This window comes from Corticium candelabrum, chromosome 4, assembly GCF_963422355.1.
Source record: "Corticium candelabrum chromosome 4, ooCorCand1.1, whole genome shotgun sequence".
NCBI lineage: Eukaryota > Metazoa > Porifera > Homoscleromorpha > Homosclerophorida > Plakinidae > Corticium > Corticium candelabrum.
In genome coordinates, this window is record NC_085088.1 from 4,959,332 (window position 1) to 4,978,715 (window position 19,384).

The window sequence follows — 19,384 nt, forward strand, 5'->3', positions numbered from 1 at the left end:
TACATTTTGTCTACTATCCACGTCATTTCTCTGCCTCACTTATTCGCATGGTTTTGAAGATGCTTCTTGTAGCCTTCGTCTTCAAAGAATGAGTTCGGATCTTTGGCCATTAGGACGGTTGTGTCTTGCTGCAACAGACATCGATGTCAACCACACCATCATAGAACGTTAAATTTCACTACTCAACCATTCCAAAATGTTGTGCTGCCGAGCGACTAATTTTCTTAGTTCCCTTTCTTCTTCTTCTTTTCCTGCCATCGTCTGCATAGTCACATAACACACATGCAAACATACATCAAAATACGTGTAAGCCAGATCCCTAAAAAATTCATGCTTGGATATTTGGACATGAAAACCAAACCGACCGACTGGAAAAAGATATAAAAGTAACAATCACGTAGCATTTTGAGCATGCACAGTTCTCATTGCATTGGCTATAAACGAGATAACAAAATAGACATTAAATGACGGTGGGACAGGGCAGAATGCAAAAACAGTTGTTGCAATGTTTACACTTGGGGAGTCATCTGATGATTGACAAGTAGTCGTAGACTGTACGAACTACCAATTACGTCATTTTACAGCAAACATAATATCATTGCGCATGCACACATTGAACTTTTATTCTTGTTTGTTAAGTTCAAAACTGGACCCAGTGTTACAGCTAGGCTGTTTGAGCATGGTGTAGCACTGTGCCTTGGTCTCCATGCGCCGTGCCCTAATTCAGGGCGACGTTCACTAGTCTGCGCTCTATTGTATGCAGCGTTTAGTCACAGATCTTAGTACACAGATCTTTTCCAACATATTGTAAATGAGCTAGTAATAGAATCAAGCACAGAAAGAACATATCCGGGATAGCAAGATTTGCAATTTGACAGGATACCACTACTGCGCTTGTCACTGCAGCTGTCGCCGCCTGAAAAGATGCTGTCAGTCAAGTGCCTAAGAACGGGTTGTTGACAACAGGGAAGGATTCGCAATCGCTGAAGACCCTCTTTAGGACATGGCAACTGAACTAAATGTAGCGCAGTCGACATTCATTGATGTAACTCAAAGTGCTCGCTTGCTGCAGCTCTTCTGCTCGTACAAATGCTGTCCTATTACTATAATACAGTAAAGCTAGAAAGGCCTGTAATAATTTTGTTGTGCAGTACTCACTATTCACACCAGAGTAGTACAATCTGTAATTGCTGCTGGAAGTTACACATGCCCATAGAAATCCCAACATGCAAGATGAAATTCCTGGCAGCCTTGCACTATAATTCCTTCTCATACTTTAGTTTTTAATTTTAACCCTGCAGGCCACGCCAATCTAGGATGGTGGCTCACATGCCCTGCAACGCTGCCTTGCCATTTTCAAATCCTATCTGGAACATTGTAGTCTTGCGTAGCCAGACCCTCTCCATCTTCCGGCGAGAAAGGGTCCGAGGAAATACCTACTGTATACAATTCTTGTTCTGCACTTCCCTAATATAATCAGAGATCACACATTCGTTCATCAATCTTGTACAGTAATGCAATAATGAGACAAAAAAGTGTGAATGAGACTAAGAAAAGGGTTAATTGGCTAAACAAAGGCACGTGACGCTACATGTCTTTCGTCAGACTCACAACAGCCAACAATAGATCGAAATTAGCCCAAAGTTAAACGTCAATCCATGAAGCACAGCCTCATGAACAATTTGGCCACAAAATGTACATCCCTCCTGGTCTACAGGGTTGACGAACGAATCTCTGATTAGTGCATGCAACTCTATGACCATAATCAACAAATGTGACACGCGCAGAATGCGATTGAGAGACACCTTCTTAGACCTCCTGCTTTCTTTAACTGGCCTTTATCACCACGATTCTTGGGAGCACAGAACAAGAATGAATTAGGCATTTCACCATACCCTTTCCCACCAAAAGTATGATGGGGTCTGGCTATGCAAGACTAGAAAGAAACACTGTGGACCAGCAAAAAACACGCATAAAAAATTCAATTAGGTCAGCCCTTAGATGGAAACATTGTAGAAATAGACTGCACCGTCGTAGAGCACAATGTGTACATACTCACCCGTGTCAAATTCATCTTCAGCAATGCTTGGCAGAGATAAGATGTCCAAAACTGACTCGCGAATCCTCTCATCGGGCTTACAGCAGTGCAAGCAGTAGACACACTGATGACAAACACGACGCACAATCACAATTAAAGTCGAATAGTGAAAAAGTTTAGCAGTTACACAGTACCATCATCCTTGCAATAGCTTCGACGTCTCTTTGAGTCATTTTCCGCTTGAAGTTGCCGTTCGTCAAAATGTCTCTCCAGCGACCCCAACCGTACGTGAGAAGCTGCTTCTCAACTTTGAAGCACTCCGCTCTTGAGTATCCTTTCTGAACGATTTTCGATCCGAGTAGCAACTGCTCCTCATCCACATCGGGATCGGAGTCGGAGAAATCGGCAATATCGTGACTCTCTGAACCGATAACGTAACGTTTCGTCTGCTTGCGTTGACGCGGGTGATGAATAATCAGTTCGCTCTAATGACACAGACGGTCAAACATAAAACATGACTACAGCACCTCTCGTCGACGTACGATACTCACTCTCGATGATCTCCTCGTGTCCACGTGAGCTTTCTTTGCCCATTTCTCCCAGAAATCAGGATCATTGATATCAATGTCGAGATGGCTGTCAGCTGCCGTGAAACTTGCCTGCAATAGAAATAAACAACTTAGCCAGTCAACCGACATACCAAACATGTCGGCCGTAAGTAAACCTTAGCAAATGTTGATCCCTTCGATTCCGTGTCTAACACGATAACTTGGGTTCTTCTCTCAAGAATCTGATCGATATCTTCTTCACAGAATCTGTTGACAAAGTAACATTCTGAATGTAAACCAACAAACACGACAACTTTTTGTGTTTTTTTTACTTTGCACTGTCTGTATCATCGTCCATAAGAGCACCATAAGCTCCTTTCTTCAGCAAATCCTCCACTTGCTTCTTGCTCATCTGTGGCTGCTATACCAGAAAAGAAACTTACACACTGTGTAAACATTAGTTTTCTAGTACAATGGAACATACGGTTGCATTGCCGGCATTCATCGACTGTAGAACTGCCCGATCGAGACCGAGTTTCATGCTCGCTCTGTCAAACATCTCTCTCTCGTACGTGTTCCTTGTAACACAGCGATAAACCTTGACTGCCTTGTCTTGTCCAATACGATGACATCGAGCCTGAGCCTATCACATCATACACAAATAACAAAACCAATCACTCGTTATGAAATAAAACCAACGCACTTGTAAGTCGTTTTGTGGATTCCAATCCGAATCAAAGATAATCACCGTGTCGGCTGCAGTCAAGTTGATGCCAAGACCGCCAGCCCGCGTGCACAACAAGAAGACAAAACGATCCGAGTCTACAAAAGACACACACAAACATATGAAACACTTCCACCACATTGACATCACACATTCACATGCCTGGTCGAGAGAAACGATCGATTGCCGCCTGTCTCATCGATCCCCTTACACGTCCATCAATGCGCTCATACAAATAACCGTGACTGTTCAGGTAATCTTCAAGGATATCCAAACAGCGAATCATTTGCGAGAAGATGAGCACTTTGTGTCCTCCTGACTTCAGTTTCGGTAACAGCTTGTCGATGAGAACAAGTTTACCCGATGACAACACCATGATGTCTGCAGGTGATTTATAGTCTCGATGGCCGGGTCTCAAATTGTGGTTGAACTCGTTTATGATTCTCTCCTCGGCACCGTTGATCAAGAAAGGATGGTTACAGCACTTACGCAGTTCCATCATGATGTTCATGAGACTGGGAAGGCTTGACGCACTGGCCGTGCCTTTCACCAAGAAGGTAAAATTGCGTTCTAGGATGGCACGGTAGTAACGCTTTTGAGCGGCCGTCAGCTCCACCTACAACAGTGGAAACAATCACATATCAAAAAACCGTCTGACAGACTTTGACGCGTCTGTGTGTGTGTGTGTGTGTGTGTGTGTGTGTGTGTGTGTGTGTGTGTGTGTGTGTGTGTGTGTGTGTGTGTGTGTGTGTGTTCATGCACACACGTGCACACACATTAAATCTCTTACAGTGTGAATGTAACATTCAATACTATTTGTGTATAAAACTAACATCTTTACTTGCTTTACACAAAGAATTAAAACGCAAGAGGAATAAAACTGCAAACAAGTCTAACAGAGAATCACTTGCTAAGACCTTGTACAGGTGATACCACATTTCTGTGAATAGTATCGGCACTACATTAGTTTTCACTGTCACGTGGGGCATTATGCGAGTATGGGGCATTATTGTTTCGTAAGCACACACTCTGGTGTTTTATTCATTTGCATTCTGTCAAAACACAAACAACATCTAACAACATCAAACTAATCTAATCTCACTCTTATGTATCCTGGCTACTTTCTCTCTCACTTGAATCATATTCCTGATCTGTTGCATGTCTGTAACTGCGTTTGAATGCTACCCCCAGTGGAGCCCTAATCAGATATCATAATTATTACCTCAGCCTCAGGTTATGTATTTATTGTTTGGTGCTATCTCCGTTTCATGTCTTATCACGAGGCTCCTCTTGAATACAATCATTGCCATGCACTGTGAATGAGAGCAACTTGCAAGGTGACAAGGCAAGTTACTGTACACCACCTCACATGTGAATACATTTTCACAAAATTTGGCAGAATGATAAAACTTTGATAGAGGAATGATTCACTTGGGCATTAATCCAATAAGTATTTAAACGATATCCATACACGATAAGATCAAATAGTTACAATGGAAACAACCATTACTGGCATTATAAGGTAACTGAACTGCAGTGGTGAAGGTTTGCACTCTCAAAGTGCTGCCTAGTTTCATTATAGGGTCAATATGAGGCGCTCATTACTCAAGCATGGAGCACAATTTGAGCATTGACATCAGACACTACCAGTAGTATCAACAGAAATACAGCATATGACAAAACACTAAAAACTTGATTAACTCTGACATCATGCCTGCTATCACACTCGACCTCCAGTTATCTTGAAATAGAAGAAAAAAGTGGTGAGTTTACCTCAATAATCGTCTCTTCCTTGGCTGCAATGCTCTTCTCGACGTCTTCCTTTAGTCGTCTCAGCATCATCGGCTTCAACACCTACATGACAGTGATAAATATAACTCAGAGTTGCAATATGAAACATTAGATGGGAAAAGATAAGCTCACCTGCTTGAGTTTGGCAACCTGTGATTCGGATTTGAGATCAGAGAATTCGTGCATGAACCAATCCTCGTTGCTAAATCGAACGGGCTCCAAAAAATTGAGCAAACTGTACAACTCTTCGACATTGTTCTGCAGTGGAGTGCCAGTCAGTAGCACTTTGTGTTCCTAATATACGGCAAGTAATATAATAGAGAAATAGTAACCACATCAATGAATAGCTAATCGTAACTGTCAAAGGCTACTACCATTAGTAACTCTAATTTGAGATTATGATGTCTCACCATTCTTAGGGAGTTTAAGCCTTCAAGCAGTTTACATGCTTTGTTCTTCAAACGATGAGCCTCATCCACAATGACAGCTCTCCATGGAATGAGACGCATAAAATCAATCTCAGCTGAAAGAAGTACAACAACACACATCAAACATCATTCACAAACTGTAACAAACAAGCAACGAAACTTTAAAGCAATACTACTCAAAACTCAGTTAAGATAAAAAAACGAACAACCACTGTGACTGACACCAAATTCAACTAATATCAATTTACGAGGAAATTGTATATGTAAACAAAGAAGATTAGTAACTTCTGGGGCAACAAAACCATAAGGACAAACCTTGACGCACGCGCAGTAGACGGTAACGTATGCTAAGGCCTTGGGCTGCGGACTAAACGCTTGCTGTGTTTCGCAGCGCAGTGTTGTGGTCTTCCTTTCCGAGGCCAACTACTAGAACACACATGAGACTGGTCTAGACGCTTCAGGCAACTCTGACAGTGAAAGAGAACAAGGTAAGTTCATAAGCAACTCAGTCGTTCGTACGTTGTAGACTCCACATGATCGTCTTGAGCGATTTGCAATCGCTTGGTCTTTCGCACATTCCTCCGTCTTTCTTTCTATGAATGGAGGCCTTACTACAGTACAAAAGGGCTTGCACAATGCAAAAACACACAGAAACGTGCGTCACCACACAATCACGTGACACGGTGTCTTCGTTCTACAGCCGAACCATCACCGTAAGTGTGCTTTTCGCCGTCGATTGAAAGTAAGTCTGTGACACGAAAGCAAGTTTTACTTTTGCCTAAGCAAATAGCAAAGTTTACACGAAGCGGTAAAACGAAACCTACGCTTACTGGATGTTATTCGGAAAACCGCATCGTACGTTTTTGTTTTCTAACCTTAGCATAATGCTCAGCTATCAAGTTTGCTTTGAGAGAGCGGCAAACTTCCCAACTTGATGTGTGACAAGAAACATTTATTGCTGAGCGCAGAGTCAGAGATGCGCGAACCGGTGAAATGTGCAGATTTATGCCTATGTTTACTGCCACACCCAAGCCTTGTCATTATACAGTTACATCGTGCTGTTTGCAAGGTTTTGATTAGTCAACACTCTCCTAGCTTCTCCTGAATGCTGAATCAAGTTCAGTTTTGTAAAGACAGACTAGGGTAAATGTGACGACAACTGACCATGTCTAGACATGTCCTACAACACTGGTGAATAGAATGAGGCTAACTTGATTGCCTAGAAACGTGGTACATGCTAGAAACATGATAGAAACGTAGCATGAAGTCGATCACCAAGCTGTACGTCTGCAGTTGTATCTGTCTTTTCATGTTAATCAGCCTTCTGAGAGTCTCTTCACTTATTAGATGCGCTTCTCGTTTCTTAATGGCACAAAACATCGTCCAGATACTCTTCTTGCACTGCCATGGCTTTGCCACATCTTGCACAGTCTAACTTTGTAAGTGAACATTAAGGACACATGACTTGGCGCAAAACACGCAGTAGCAGGGCAACGAGACTCAATTGTCTTTATTATAGCTTACCACACTTCGCATATTCGTGCTTTATAGTTACCTATCCTTAACTTTTACCACAAGTTTCTATATTCACTAGACTTGGAAAATGACCCTTTTTCAAGTGAGCGCGACTTTCTGGAGTCCGAGGGCAATCGGAACAGTACTCCTTTAACATTGAAGGATATGACTGACTGTCTGTACATTGTCAGTGGTTGTTACATCCAACTAAACACCTACTGCTTTGTGATTGGATACACACGTGTGCACACGCACACATGTACGCATGCATGCGTGCACACACACACACACACACACACACACACACACACACACACACACACACAATGCATGTACACACACACACACACACACACACACAAATGCATGTACACATGCACGCACGCACACACACACACACACACACACACACACACACACACACACACACACACACACACACACACAACACACAAACCCACGCATGCGCACGCACACATGCACAGACACAGACACAGACACAGACACAAACACAACACCGAACAGTCAAGTGACTTTACAAAGTCCCATTTCCTATGACTCATCACTAACCCATTATCTTGACCATCTCATAAGTCGTAATCATCACTTCAAACTTGAACAATCCATCCAATAGATTTCCCTAACAACAACCCATCAAGACAAAACCTCCACCAACCTCACATCCAATACGTTACCTTTTCATCTCTGTGATACATCTCATAGTCACCAATCATGCGACGACTCTGTAGACTGCCATGATAAACAATAGCGTTTATGTCCGACCACGTCTCACATTCTCTCTGCCAATTAGCAAGCGTGGACAATGGCGCAACAACTAGGAATGGACCCCTTACTCCTGTTGCCTGCAAGAAAACCATAATCCATCCCACACAACACGTACACACAAAACAACAATTGCTACTCAGCACACCTGAACTTGAGTGAGGAAAGCTATTGTCTGTATAGTTTTGCCTAAACCCATCTCGTCGGCCAAGATACAGTTTTGACTGAAACACAACATGCGATTGAAAGACTGGTGTGTCAATATTAGCCATACACACACACACACACACACACACACACACACACACACACACACAAAACATTAATTAATCGTTCATCCTTCGACATGCTGAAACCATCTGTAAACCAAAGTTTCAGATACACAGAAGAGATAATGCCGAAGAAAAGAAAAACAGAATTATATGCGAAAGACAACAATAAATCAGTTTGCTCCAAAGTAAAAATCACAATTCAAGGCCAGTTGATATTAATTACATCATTTATAAAGATTTTTTAGAGAGATTGAGGCCACTTTCATATTGTAAAATATCGAAGCTCATCGGAATCTGTCAACCACGTCTGGGTGCCACATATACGTGTAGTGGAAAAGCACAGAAACTGTGGTAAGATACTCGTGGTAACTGTAGCAGGTATGCCATGTACATGTTTGAGGTACACCGACGCTATAGAGTTACTGCGCTCCCAGATGGGAGGTAGACTATAGAGGTAGACTGTTTCCTCCTATGCCAAGCATATACATAAATAACATTATTTCACATTCAGCAAATGCTGCTTTCAATTTGAGTTAAGAAATTCTCTTAACCCAATTGATTGCTCCTTGCTATCCAAGACTTCAAAATGCTGTATGTTTGTTTGTAAGCATTCTCTTCATTCTGCCTACAGAAACAGTCCACTCTTAATGTGATTCATGTGACAGCAACATGTCAATAATCTGAGCAATAATAGCACACAAAGCAGCTGGCAAATCAAAACCTTCACTGACGAGTTCATACCAGAAATTACCTTCTAATTACGTGTGACTTACAAGCAGACACACAAATGCACACACAAATCACACCACAACCACAGAACTATTCTACAGCAGAACGTCGCTACACAGAAACCCTAACCCTGTCTGCTACCTGACTATTGCCTTTTTAATACTTACAAATTTGCCACCACCTTCCCACAACCCCCAAGTTGGGCCTCAACAAGAGTGACTAATCTGTGGTGCATACTAATTTAGATGATCGTCTACTATGTGTCTTTCCTTCACAGCAATGACATTGGCTACTCACCAGTTGTACCAGTTGAACAACAGCCAATTAAGACCCTCCAGTTGGTAGTCTCTCAGTTTGTTACTGTTGTTGAATTGCGGACTCTCGAGGAGAGGTCGCCATACATTGGGATACGGTCTCGGTTTGAACTAACAGTCATTAAACATAAACAACACAAACCATGAGACAGACAACAGGTCCATCTCACTCCTTGCTCAGATGGCGGAGGAACTCGACGAAGTCTATAAAATAGCTGCACCTTATCATCAGGAACGTCTTTCTGTAAGAAACAGTACAATGACGCAGATGCACTTGTGAAAAATGTGTAGTATGGCAAATCACTACAACAGGAGTATCGAAATGTGTAATGTAATACACAACTATTACCTGAATTAGCCAACAAATAAAGATTAACTATATTCAATTAATCCCAGATCAGTGTTTGGTGATATCAGAAAAAAGTTCACGAGCAATAGTTTTAGTCAGCCAGTCAACGGTATCACGATATATTGTCTATTTGCAACACCAAATTTGCATCTCAGTGTCCTCACAATGACTCCATTGATCTTGCAAAGATGTGTGTCATCACACATACGTAACTATTACCCACAGTTGGGCTAAAGGCTTCTCAACAAAAACACTAGTCTGTTTACAGATCTGGTTTCAGTCGGTTACGTCTAGGAGTGACAATGTTCCCTGATGTACTGAACAGCTGCTCTGAAGCTATGCTAGTGGCACAAATGGTTCGATACCTCTAGCTAGTTTCGACAGCAGTGGGAAATTTTGTGACAGTTGCAAGCTGCTCTTGCAAAGAGACTTCCTATGGCAAGCACAACATATCGTTGCATCAGTTGGCCTGGGCTTGCCGTCTTCGTTGCTCTCCAACCCAAACTGCCAGACTGGTATTGTCACGTTTGCTTTGGCAACGATATCTACGGACATGATGCTGGCGTTGATTCAAGGCAGCCATCTAGTGAACCTACTATGGACAGGGCTGTTTGCGTGTGCTTCACAACGTTTACGTGTGAACTATGCGAGAAACCCTTGGATACATACAAACTTCATATATCGTGATATCGCCCAACACTGTCCCACATGCAAACTATGGCAAGCAACAGTATACACGTACGTCAAGCTCCCACGTGCTGTCCTCGTAGTTCAAACTCTTCCATTTCACCAGGTAATGAGTGACCATCTGATAAACACGAGCAACTTATGAGTCATCTGACTAGAGCAACATTGAAATTTGTAAAGTGAGCCAACCTCGCCATTCTCCTCGTGCTTTGCGACATCCAGCACTCTGTCTACTTCTACATATTCGGGATTAAACGGTTCATCTTCGTCCGCCTATAAAACCACATAATGCTTTGTACCCTTCTACAACAATGTCAATCTGTGGCATGGCTACTTATATTCATCTGGTGGCCTGCCTGTCTGCCTGTCTGTCTGTGTCTGTCTGTCTGTCTGTCTGTCTGTCTGTCTGTCTTCAACAACTATCTTCTTGTTTCATTATGTCTGTTTCCCTGTCATATCCTACGATCCCCTGCCAGAGAAGTGAAGTGTATCAGCCATCACTACACTTATTAACCAAGATTAGTCAATTACTGTACCATCATATAGTCTCTCGCAAACACGCTCTTTAGTACACATTTCCGTACCATGACACTTCAATACAGCATGTCCTAATCATTCGCTAGCAAGCAGAGTGAGTGAGTAGTAGCTAAGGCCACTCAAGAAATGGATTAGTTGCACGTCGCCGTCTCCATGATCTTTATCTCAAATTAAGAAAAGTTATTATTTATTATGCATGTGTAGTAGTACAATCCCTAGATTGTACTATCCTGTGTTTAGACTGCTGCAAGTCCAAAGAAAGAGTGAAGAAGTATGGATAAGTGTAAAACTTTACTTCATTATTGCCGTACTTGTTGCATCTCTGGTACAGATATGGAAACAGTGAAGCCAAATTATGTTAGTAGATATGAAATGGACCTACAATGCTCTATATTTTGTCTTCAGAGTTAATACCATTGAATCCATTTGGTAGACGTAACGTAAAGGTAACAATAATAATAACAGTCCACATCAAATTTTGAAAAACTATACACCACAAACTAACATACTGTTACAGTGTATTTCTTGGAGTGGCCTTAAAGACGCCTCTCTTGGTGTCTTGCCAGTGTTGGTTCTGTCCACTACTCAAATCACTGTCATCTCAGTTGCACAAGTGGGAATGCAATGAGCTCCCAATACTATTTTAATGCCAATTCAAGCTCTACTATAGAAGTATACTATACAAGTCCAACCATTCAGTTATCTACCTTTGATTTCATCAACCCCTATCCATATTAGCTTGTCTATCTAACGTTGGACAGTCAGTTTGCGTGTACTGTACTGTACCTAATTGTTATTACTCACCAGCTCAAAGATGTTAGTTGTGGCAGCCCGTTTCTGATGATAGCGTTTGACTTTCATGATGATACGCTTGTCGCCATGGCCTAACTCCTTTATTGATGCCCATTTAGAATGAAGATAAGAGCTAATTGGAACAGACAATCGTAAAGCAAAAACTCACTCTGAAGTCATGCAAAACTCACTAGTTTTTATATTTGACAAAGTATTCAAAGTCATTTTCCTCGTCAGAAGCTGGGTCATCTTCTGGATCGTTCTAGCAAACAAGAAAATGCTTATAGCCGACTACTCGCACATACTGCCCGGGTTGAGCAATTATTGGAAACTCGTACATCAATTCTAAAACTAGAAGCAATGTGTGTCACTACCGTTCCTGGAAAAAGTTTGAATTACGTTTAGTAATACAGCACAGAATGTAATCTTGGCGTAAGACTGCACACGTATCCATAGCCCCAAACTTCCAAACCAGAAAACGTGCGAAGCATGCGATCTCTAGTCTGGACCAAAACGATACTAAAATGATTTCGGATCTACTTATCATAAAGCGATGCTAAATTGTAGTCTAACAGCATAAGATCGTTTAACCAAGTTCAATAATGAGATGGAAAGATACCGTGCTTTTGCTTTTGCATTACACAAACATATCATTTGTAAATTGCATGAGTTCTCACGAACAAAGAAGAAACGTCTGCCGTGTTTGCGGCGATACCTTGGTGGACGGCATGAAACAACGACTCTTTGATTCTGCAGCAGAACACTAGCTAGTCTAACTGCTCGACCAGCGAGACCACCACTCGACCAGTGTCAAAGGTGATGGTGTAGCAACACTGCTGGGCATGTCCTCTCACCACAAGCTTGAAAAGATCGAAGAACTGAAGCTGAAGCTAAAACTAAGATGTGTGTGCACCAGAGTCTCTATTCACGATTCTGGCGTGTACTTAGTGCCCACGAGGATTTCACATGCGCAATCAGCTTTAGTACACTTAGCATAACCAATTACTGCTAAACCAATCAGACTTTACAACCGACATTCCAGTTCTAAGATGCTGATTGGCTTAGGCTATTTCCGAAATCATTTTAGTACCGTTCTGGTCCAGACTAGAGTTTGCCCGCTTTGCGCTCTCTCTGGTCTGGAAGTTCGAGGCTAACTTATCCACTAAATGCACGTCATGTATTTGCTGTATGAAACTTCACACACACACACACACACACACACACACACACACACACACACACACACACACACACAAACACACACGTGCATGCACACACACATGCACACGCGCGCGCGCACGCACACACACACACACACACTACATGCACACAACCATGACAAAACTAAGTGAGATCAAGAGATCGAAGACAATCATGTAAACTCCAATTACAAGAACTATTTCAACACAGTTCTTGATCAATGAAACGCTCCTAGCGCCTGGTCCTGTCGCATTACTTGCTCATTATCCTACAAAGAGGTAGTACAAATTGGTAAGTCCTAATCATGTGTGCACTAGTCAGGGTTCTAGCCAGGCATACTAAGGGGTGGTGGGCCGCCACACTTTGCTTCTCAAAATGAGATGCCCGCCACGCTTTGGGATTGACCACCACTCCATGTGAACAAACATTCCAGTTGGAATTAGTGGCTGTGTTCCCTACTACAAGGATAGGAAACACAAGGTTGCACTACTCATTGTTCACTTTGACCTTTTATGGAGAGTGCTAATTATGGCCTCAGCAGGTGTGCCATTTACTGTGCTCTTGTTTCCCTGTTGTGTGCTCCAACAGATCTTATTACAAAGCATGATGACTAAAGGACTGTCCACATTAGACCAGAATAGATCGTGATCTGATCGAGATAGCGAGCGTCCACACTGCACTTTGAAAACGCTACACCTCTGCCTTATTCTTGATATCACGTGACTGATAATCAATGTGTACGTGTGGTTTCTTTGCTTGTGGAAAGCGTTGATAGTGATGTAAGGTGAGCGAGAACAAAGACGAGTGAGGAGTGCTAGATGTTTTGACTACATGCGTAGGGTACATGAAGGTAACGCCCACTATTTCTAATTGGATTCAACCAATCAAGATCGAAACCACCTTGCGATGTGGATTGGATTTATCGCGATATGATCCCAGTTGCAAGTGTGGACAGCCCTGCGGTTGGATCGCAAAGTTGCCAGTGTGGACAGGCCTTAAAGAGGAAACATTATAATTGAATAAGGATGCGGCATTTCTATACAAACATACCTCTCCCCTAAAATATTGATATGCAAACCGCTAATTCTCTTTCCCCAAAGACCATCTTAAAACTGCCAAGTTATTCTGCCCATGTTGATTATTAATAAGCAGAGGAAGTCACAAAAACTCACCCGACAAACCATAACGGGTCAGAAGACCACACACCTTTAAGAAAGCCCCGCCCTACCACCACACTTTGCTGAAAACCTGGCTAGAACCTTGCTAGTCATCCTGCATTGTGTTGAGAAACTCAAACAGTCCGAGAGTTCACTCTGTATCACTCTAGAGTAACAAGTACAAACACTACTCGCTATAAAAATGCTCCAGCAAATGAAGATCAAGCTTTGGCTACATAAGCTAATGTAGTGGAAGCTCAGGGATCTTCTTATATTACAAGTTATATGACACCTTGTGGTCACAATCAACTGCCCTGTACTACCTAAAATATGCCACTATTCAATCACACTTTACTTTGGATACAAATGATATAGCAAAAACATGTGAAGGCACATGCAGTCAGTGACCAGGTAGTAAATTATGTATCAACTCAACAGTAGACTGACCTATCACACAAACACACACACACACACACACACACACACACACACACACACACACACACACACACACACACACACACAACTTTCTCGGTTATGCATATTTGGTTACCCACAGTAATTGTATTTTGGCCACGAAAATCCCTCCTGCCACTACTACAAGACAAAATAAGTAATAAAAGCAAAGCACATGAGGTGTCAGCTAATTAACATCTTTACACCCAGTGTCTAACACCTTATGTGTGCACATTCTTACATACCACCCTCAGGCCAGTGAAAACAGAATGCCACTACATGACACTGTAGTAACTCACTACATAACAACTTCAAGCAAAGGAAAGGACAGAACAAAACAAATTCAGGAGTGGACAAGAGCAACTTGCCCCACAGCTAATAAACTTGTATGTTAGTCTGACATGCCTGTTGGACACATTCCACTAATCTCACTGATATGTTACCTTTGGCTCACATCTCCTGTGTATCAGTATCTTCTCAACAACGTTTGCCTCAGACTCATCTGGAACAGTCTACCACAAAAACATCCCACAACAAACCTGGAAACATACCATAGACTCCATACCAAGAAATATGAAGCATGCAGTGGAGGCTCATCTTCTGCAATCGGTAAGATTTCACTTTCTGGTTGTTCAGTTCCAGGTTTGTGCTCTTCTGTCTTCTTTCCTTCCTCATCACCACTAAGATGGATGTCCAGATCATCCTTATACGTCTTTCGTTGAACGTTGCGCGTGGAACGCCTCAAACCCTACACAAAATGATAGCAACTACATGATAGTTGTACACAGCAACGTACAGAATGTTAACTCTATTATGTATTGCTATAGAACTGACAACTCATGGTATCATGTAAAACATTATTTAATCTTGATGTGCCAATAATTCGCAATGCTTCGTGTCAAACCTAAACAGTTTAGAAATAACGGCGTAGAAAACTAAAATGCAAAGCCATGTTATTGTGATCTCTCAGCATACCAAGATCATCCTTAGAATACCCAAAAGGCAGCAAAATACATTGCAGATATTTGAACTCTAATCTTAATATGTAAGCCTACTAGAAGTGCCTATGATTTTAGCATGTATGTTGCACTATGTGCACACAATGGGAGATTACTGTACACAGAGAAAGTATTGCAGTGCTGTAGCATTGATTTGTACCTCACTTGGCTGACCATGGAACAAGAACGAGACAAACATATGAAGGCACAAGTTATCTACAGTCAACTCAGTCATGTTGCTCTTAACGGCAATGCTACACAGACGCAATATGACATACTGATATCAAGTCACAACTTACTACACAAACACTTCCAACCAAACCATCTCAAGGTGGTTGTGAGCTGGTACAGAGTATTCAATGAATGTGAAACAATCTCACTACAATCAGCTGTCACTATTCTAACAACATTTGTCCCACTAGTTTCTAACACGATTATCAGATTGTCGAGTAACAAATACACAGTGACCCAAGTAAATTGGCTTCACTTCGTTAGAAACTGAAAGCGAGGGTGTCCAATTATCGAGTGTCCCAATAACAAGGTGTGACTGTACTAAACTCTTACTCTACTACCTACCTATTTTTTGGACATCAAACTTTATGATGTTATAAAAAGGGCATCACTACATACTTTCAGAGATCTCGTTATTCCCATACCTGATAATCCCATACCTTCACTTTCTGACAAAAGTACACGTTAAACCAATTTACATGGTCACCGTGTATTTGTTACCAATAATCCGACAGTCGAGTTAGTCTGACAAAAACAAGTGGGACACCATCAAACATGTAACGTCATTAGTACTGACTCAAAATTGTCTAGTACGAGCACTGCTGCAAGCCAACACAAGAGTACAGCAAATAGTATCATTACTTCATTCTTTTCTAACAATGCATGGCATTGCTGACATGTAAATGTAATGGCTGACACTGACTCTAAAGCAAGTCTAAACCAACAAAATTAGAATGGCCTCGAGCTAATCATGATTACAACTGTACAACACGCACAACCAACACACAGACTAATGACAAACTAATCTGGATTAGATCCAGTATAATTGGAAATACTGTCATCCCTATTATTTATTATGTCAAATAAGTAACTCTTTTTCCAACATTCTCCTGACTACATTGCTACAACAAAACAAGGTCTGTTCCAAGTCGGTTTGGACAGAGGCCAAACAAGCTGGCGCCAATCAATATGAGAAGAGAGCTGTCATCCATGACACAAACAATTCTACATTAGACATATCAGTCTATAGATATCAATAAAAAGACTCCGGTTAACAAATAGTTAACACAGTAGTGCATTAAATAGATGTCCTACTACCTAATCCGTCCAAAGTAAGAGCAGCAGACTACAAGTTAGTACTAACAATTGAATCGTTTCCTGAACAAACTACTCCCAAGCCCACCAATGATCATATCCCTGTGTACTGCATGTTTGGTGCATATACACTCATCCATAAACAGTCAGATCTCGGTATTCCAACACCCCATAATCTGACACCCTCACTTTCTGACTAATACACAGTGACCGATTTACATGGTCACTGTGTATTTGTTACCAATAATCTGACAGACAGCTAGTCCCACAGAAACCAGAACAAATGTGGTCAGAATAAAGAGGTCTGACTGTACAGATAACTACAGTATCCATTAGTCGTGAATAGAACAGCAAAAGAAACCACTGGCTTGTGGTGTCAGCAACATGTAAAATGTTAATGATCAAGTTAGTCTACAAAATTCTCATAGAATCTTTCAAGCTTGCTAGCTTAAAGAGGAACTCTCACCAAAATCAACTATCTCTCAGATGAAAGCTGTCACTTCATGACACAACCCTTTGCAACCGTTTACTGCAGAAGTTTACCGTAACGAAGAAATAAAGCATTGAAATTACATGCGTGTGCGTGTTTAGTACCCGTATGTGGCATGAGCGTAACTCTGATTGTTGGTTAGCAGGAAGACCGATACCTGTGCACATTTCAAGGTAAGGATTATGAAACATATGGTGGGAAGTTGTGATTTATTGACTAAAGCAAATTGGGACCCCAAAGTTATCACGCAAGTATCGACTGTGTCAATACAACCGTGGAGCATCAAAAGGAGACCCTTCTTAGATTAGTTCATAGATCACGTCTCGCTGCATCTTGGGTGCATTAGGAGCACTTGGTATGGTTAAACCTAAAGTAGTTACTTCCAGAGAGTAAGACTTTGTGCTACATACGGGGAATCGTCTGAACAACTCGTTGCCCATTCCTTGCTTCTGTGGCTGTCTGGACTGTAGGTTTCCTGCAGGAAGATACCAGGCCTTGTATCTTTCTTTCAACAAGTTTTAGTATTTGGTGAGAGTTCTCCTTTAAATACAGACATCCCTTAACATAGCAAAAGAGAATGCCAGGATAACATTGACAGTACATTCTTAAGATTTAATTAATATTACTTTGTTCATCATTTTATAACACTTGAAAGAGATACCCGTTGCTCACCTCTTCTGGAATGGCTGATGGCGAGAGGCCAGGGGAGGATAAAACCGAATCCTCGTCTGTTTCAGTCTCACTCTCCTCGTCACTGTCGTCGTAACGTCTATTACGGTTCTTTCCTTTCACCTTCTTGTGAGATCCACTACACACGACAACTCAATCAAGAGAAAATACATAATAAATAAATTGTAAATAAAATACATAATAAATAAATAAATAATAAAATACATAATAAATAAATAAATAATAAAATACATAATAAATAAATAAATAATAAAATACATAATAAATAAATAAATAATAAAATACATAATAAATAAACAAATAAAAAATAATAATAAATAATAAAAATTGTAAATAAATAAAAAATAAAAAATAAAAATAATAAATACTAAAATTGTAAATAAATAAATAATAAAAAATAATAAATAAATAACAAAAATTAATAAATACAAAATACAAAATAATACAAATAGTGGACATGAAAGAGACCTACGGATGGCTAAAGGCAGCGAATCTTCCTGCTGCAACTGAGGGACTGGTTGTTGCTGCTCAAGACCAAGCTCTTCGGACTCAGTACTATGAGCGCAAGATTCTACATCGTGATGTCAGTCCTACTTGCCGCATCTGCAGTGTGGGCCTGGGAACAGTCAACCACATTGTGGAAGGCTGGACTGCTTTGGCACCAATGGACTACACTGATCGACACAATCAGGTGGCCTCCATCATTCACTCGGATGTTTGTCGCCATTTTGAGGTTCCAGTGGAGAGCAGATGGTACCGGCATTATCTTGCTAGGCTTGTGGAGACGGATAACATTACTATGATGTGGGATACCACCATCCCCACTGCCAGGAAAATCAAAGCCAATCGTCCAGACATCTGTCTCAGAAATAAGAAGACAAACACTTGTCTTCTTATTGATATCAGCTGTCCTGCTGATGGCAACATTGGCAAGAAACATGCTGAGAAGTTGGCGAAGTACAGCGACTTGCAAGTGGAGATAAGCCGCATGTGGCACTGTTGAACACTGGTGGTTCCGGTGGTCTTGGGAACTTTGGACACAGTGCACGCAGGTATTACACGGTGGCTGGACATTATTCCAGGTCATCACAACATGCAGCACTTACAGAAAACAGTGCTTCTGGGATCTACTCGGATCCTAGTCTCACGTAGCCAAACCCCTCCCCTTTTTATATCTACCGTCGGGGAAGGGTTTGGTGAAATTGCACACAAGCAGTGGTGCCAGGCATACGCCCACGTCTTTCCAACTAGTAATTAGATGAAGGTTACGCTGACAGGTGATAATTACTGGAAACATTCTTCTCTCTCCTGTCGACGAGAAAGCACTTGTTGGAAGGCTTACAACAATCAATGGACAGACTTTACGATAGTATGGTATTGTTCTTGGTATAGGGCGCTTAGTTAGCTACGAATTCATGCAAACTGCACACTAGCCTCTGCATAATTAATTGTTTCAACCTGCCCTGCCATCGCCTCGATCTCTTCCCGCAACACTTGAATTTGCTGATCTAGCCAAAGAAACGAAGCAAGCAACGTTCGGCAATGTATCACAAACAGGCT

The 19,384-nt window shown here is 41.5% G+C and overlaps 1 protein-coding gene across 2 annotated transcripts in view; it reads right to left on the reverse strand.

The window, feature by feature from the left end:
• LOC134179096 (chromodomain-helicase-DNA-binding protein 8-like) overlaps positions 1 to 19,384 on the reverse strand; it is a 34,321-nt gene that overhangs the window by 11,015 nt on the left and 3,922 nt on the right. For both annotated transcript variants that reach the window (XM_062645996.1, XM_062645995.1), the window contains exons 3-27: positions 17,807 to 17,942; positions 14,886 to 15,068; positions 14,764 to 14,832; positions 11,699 to 11,769; positions 11,520 to 11,640; positions 10,368 to 10,451; positions 10,234 to 10,299; positions 9,313 to 9,384; positions 9,126 to 9,253; positions 7,976 to 8,051; positions 7,740 to 7,907; positions 7,615 to 7,684; positions 5,512 to 5,624; positions 5,234 to 5,395; positions 5,084 to 5,164; positions 3,473 to 3,926; positions 3,290 to 3,408; positions 3,071 to 3,229; positions 2,919 to 3,007; positions 2,763 to 2,853; positions 2,590 to 2,697; positions 2,233 to 2,523; positions 2,060 to 2,162; positions 188 to 261; positions 40 to 128 (exon numbers count right to left, since the gene is read on the reverse strand). In XM_062645996.1, the coding sequence (XP_062501980.1) occupies positions 40 to 128; positions 188 to 261; positions 2,060 to 2,162; positions 2,233 to 2,523; positions 2,590 to 2,697; positions 2,763 to 2,853; positions 2,919 to 3,007; positions 3,071 to 3,229; positions 3,290 to 3,408; positions 3,473 to 3,926; positions 5,084 to 5,164; positions 5,234 to 5,395; positions 5,512 to 5,624; positions 7,615 to 7,684; positions 7,740 to 7,907; positions 7,976 to 8,051; positions 9,126 to 9,253; positions 9,313 to 9,384; positions 10,234 to 10,299; positions 10,368 to 10,451; positions 11,520 to 11,640; positions 11,699 to 11,769; positions 14,764 to 14,832; positions 14,886 to 15,068; positions 17,807 to 17,942 (3,177 nt within the window). The remainder of the gene's footprint in view (positions 1 to 39; positions 129 to 187; positions 262 to 2,059; positions 2,163 to 2,232; positions 2,524 to 2,589; positions 2,698 to 2,762; positions 2,854 to 2,918; positions 3,008 to 3,070; positions 3,230 to 3,289; positions 3,409 to 3,472; positions 3,927 to 5,083; positions 5,165 to 5,233; positions 5,396 to 5,511; positions 5,625 to 7,614; positions 7,685 to 7,739; positions 7,908 to 7,975; positions 8,052 to 9,125; positions 9,254 to 9,312; positions 9,385 to 10,233; positions 10,300 to 10,367; positions 10,452 to 11,519; positions 11,641 to 11,698; positions 11,770 to 14,763; positions 14,833 to 14,885; positions 15,069 to 17,806; positions 17,943 to 19,384) is intronic.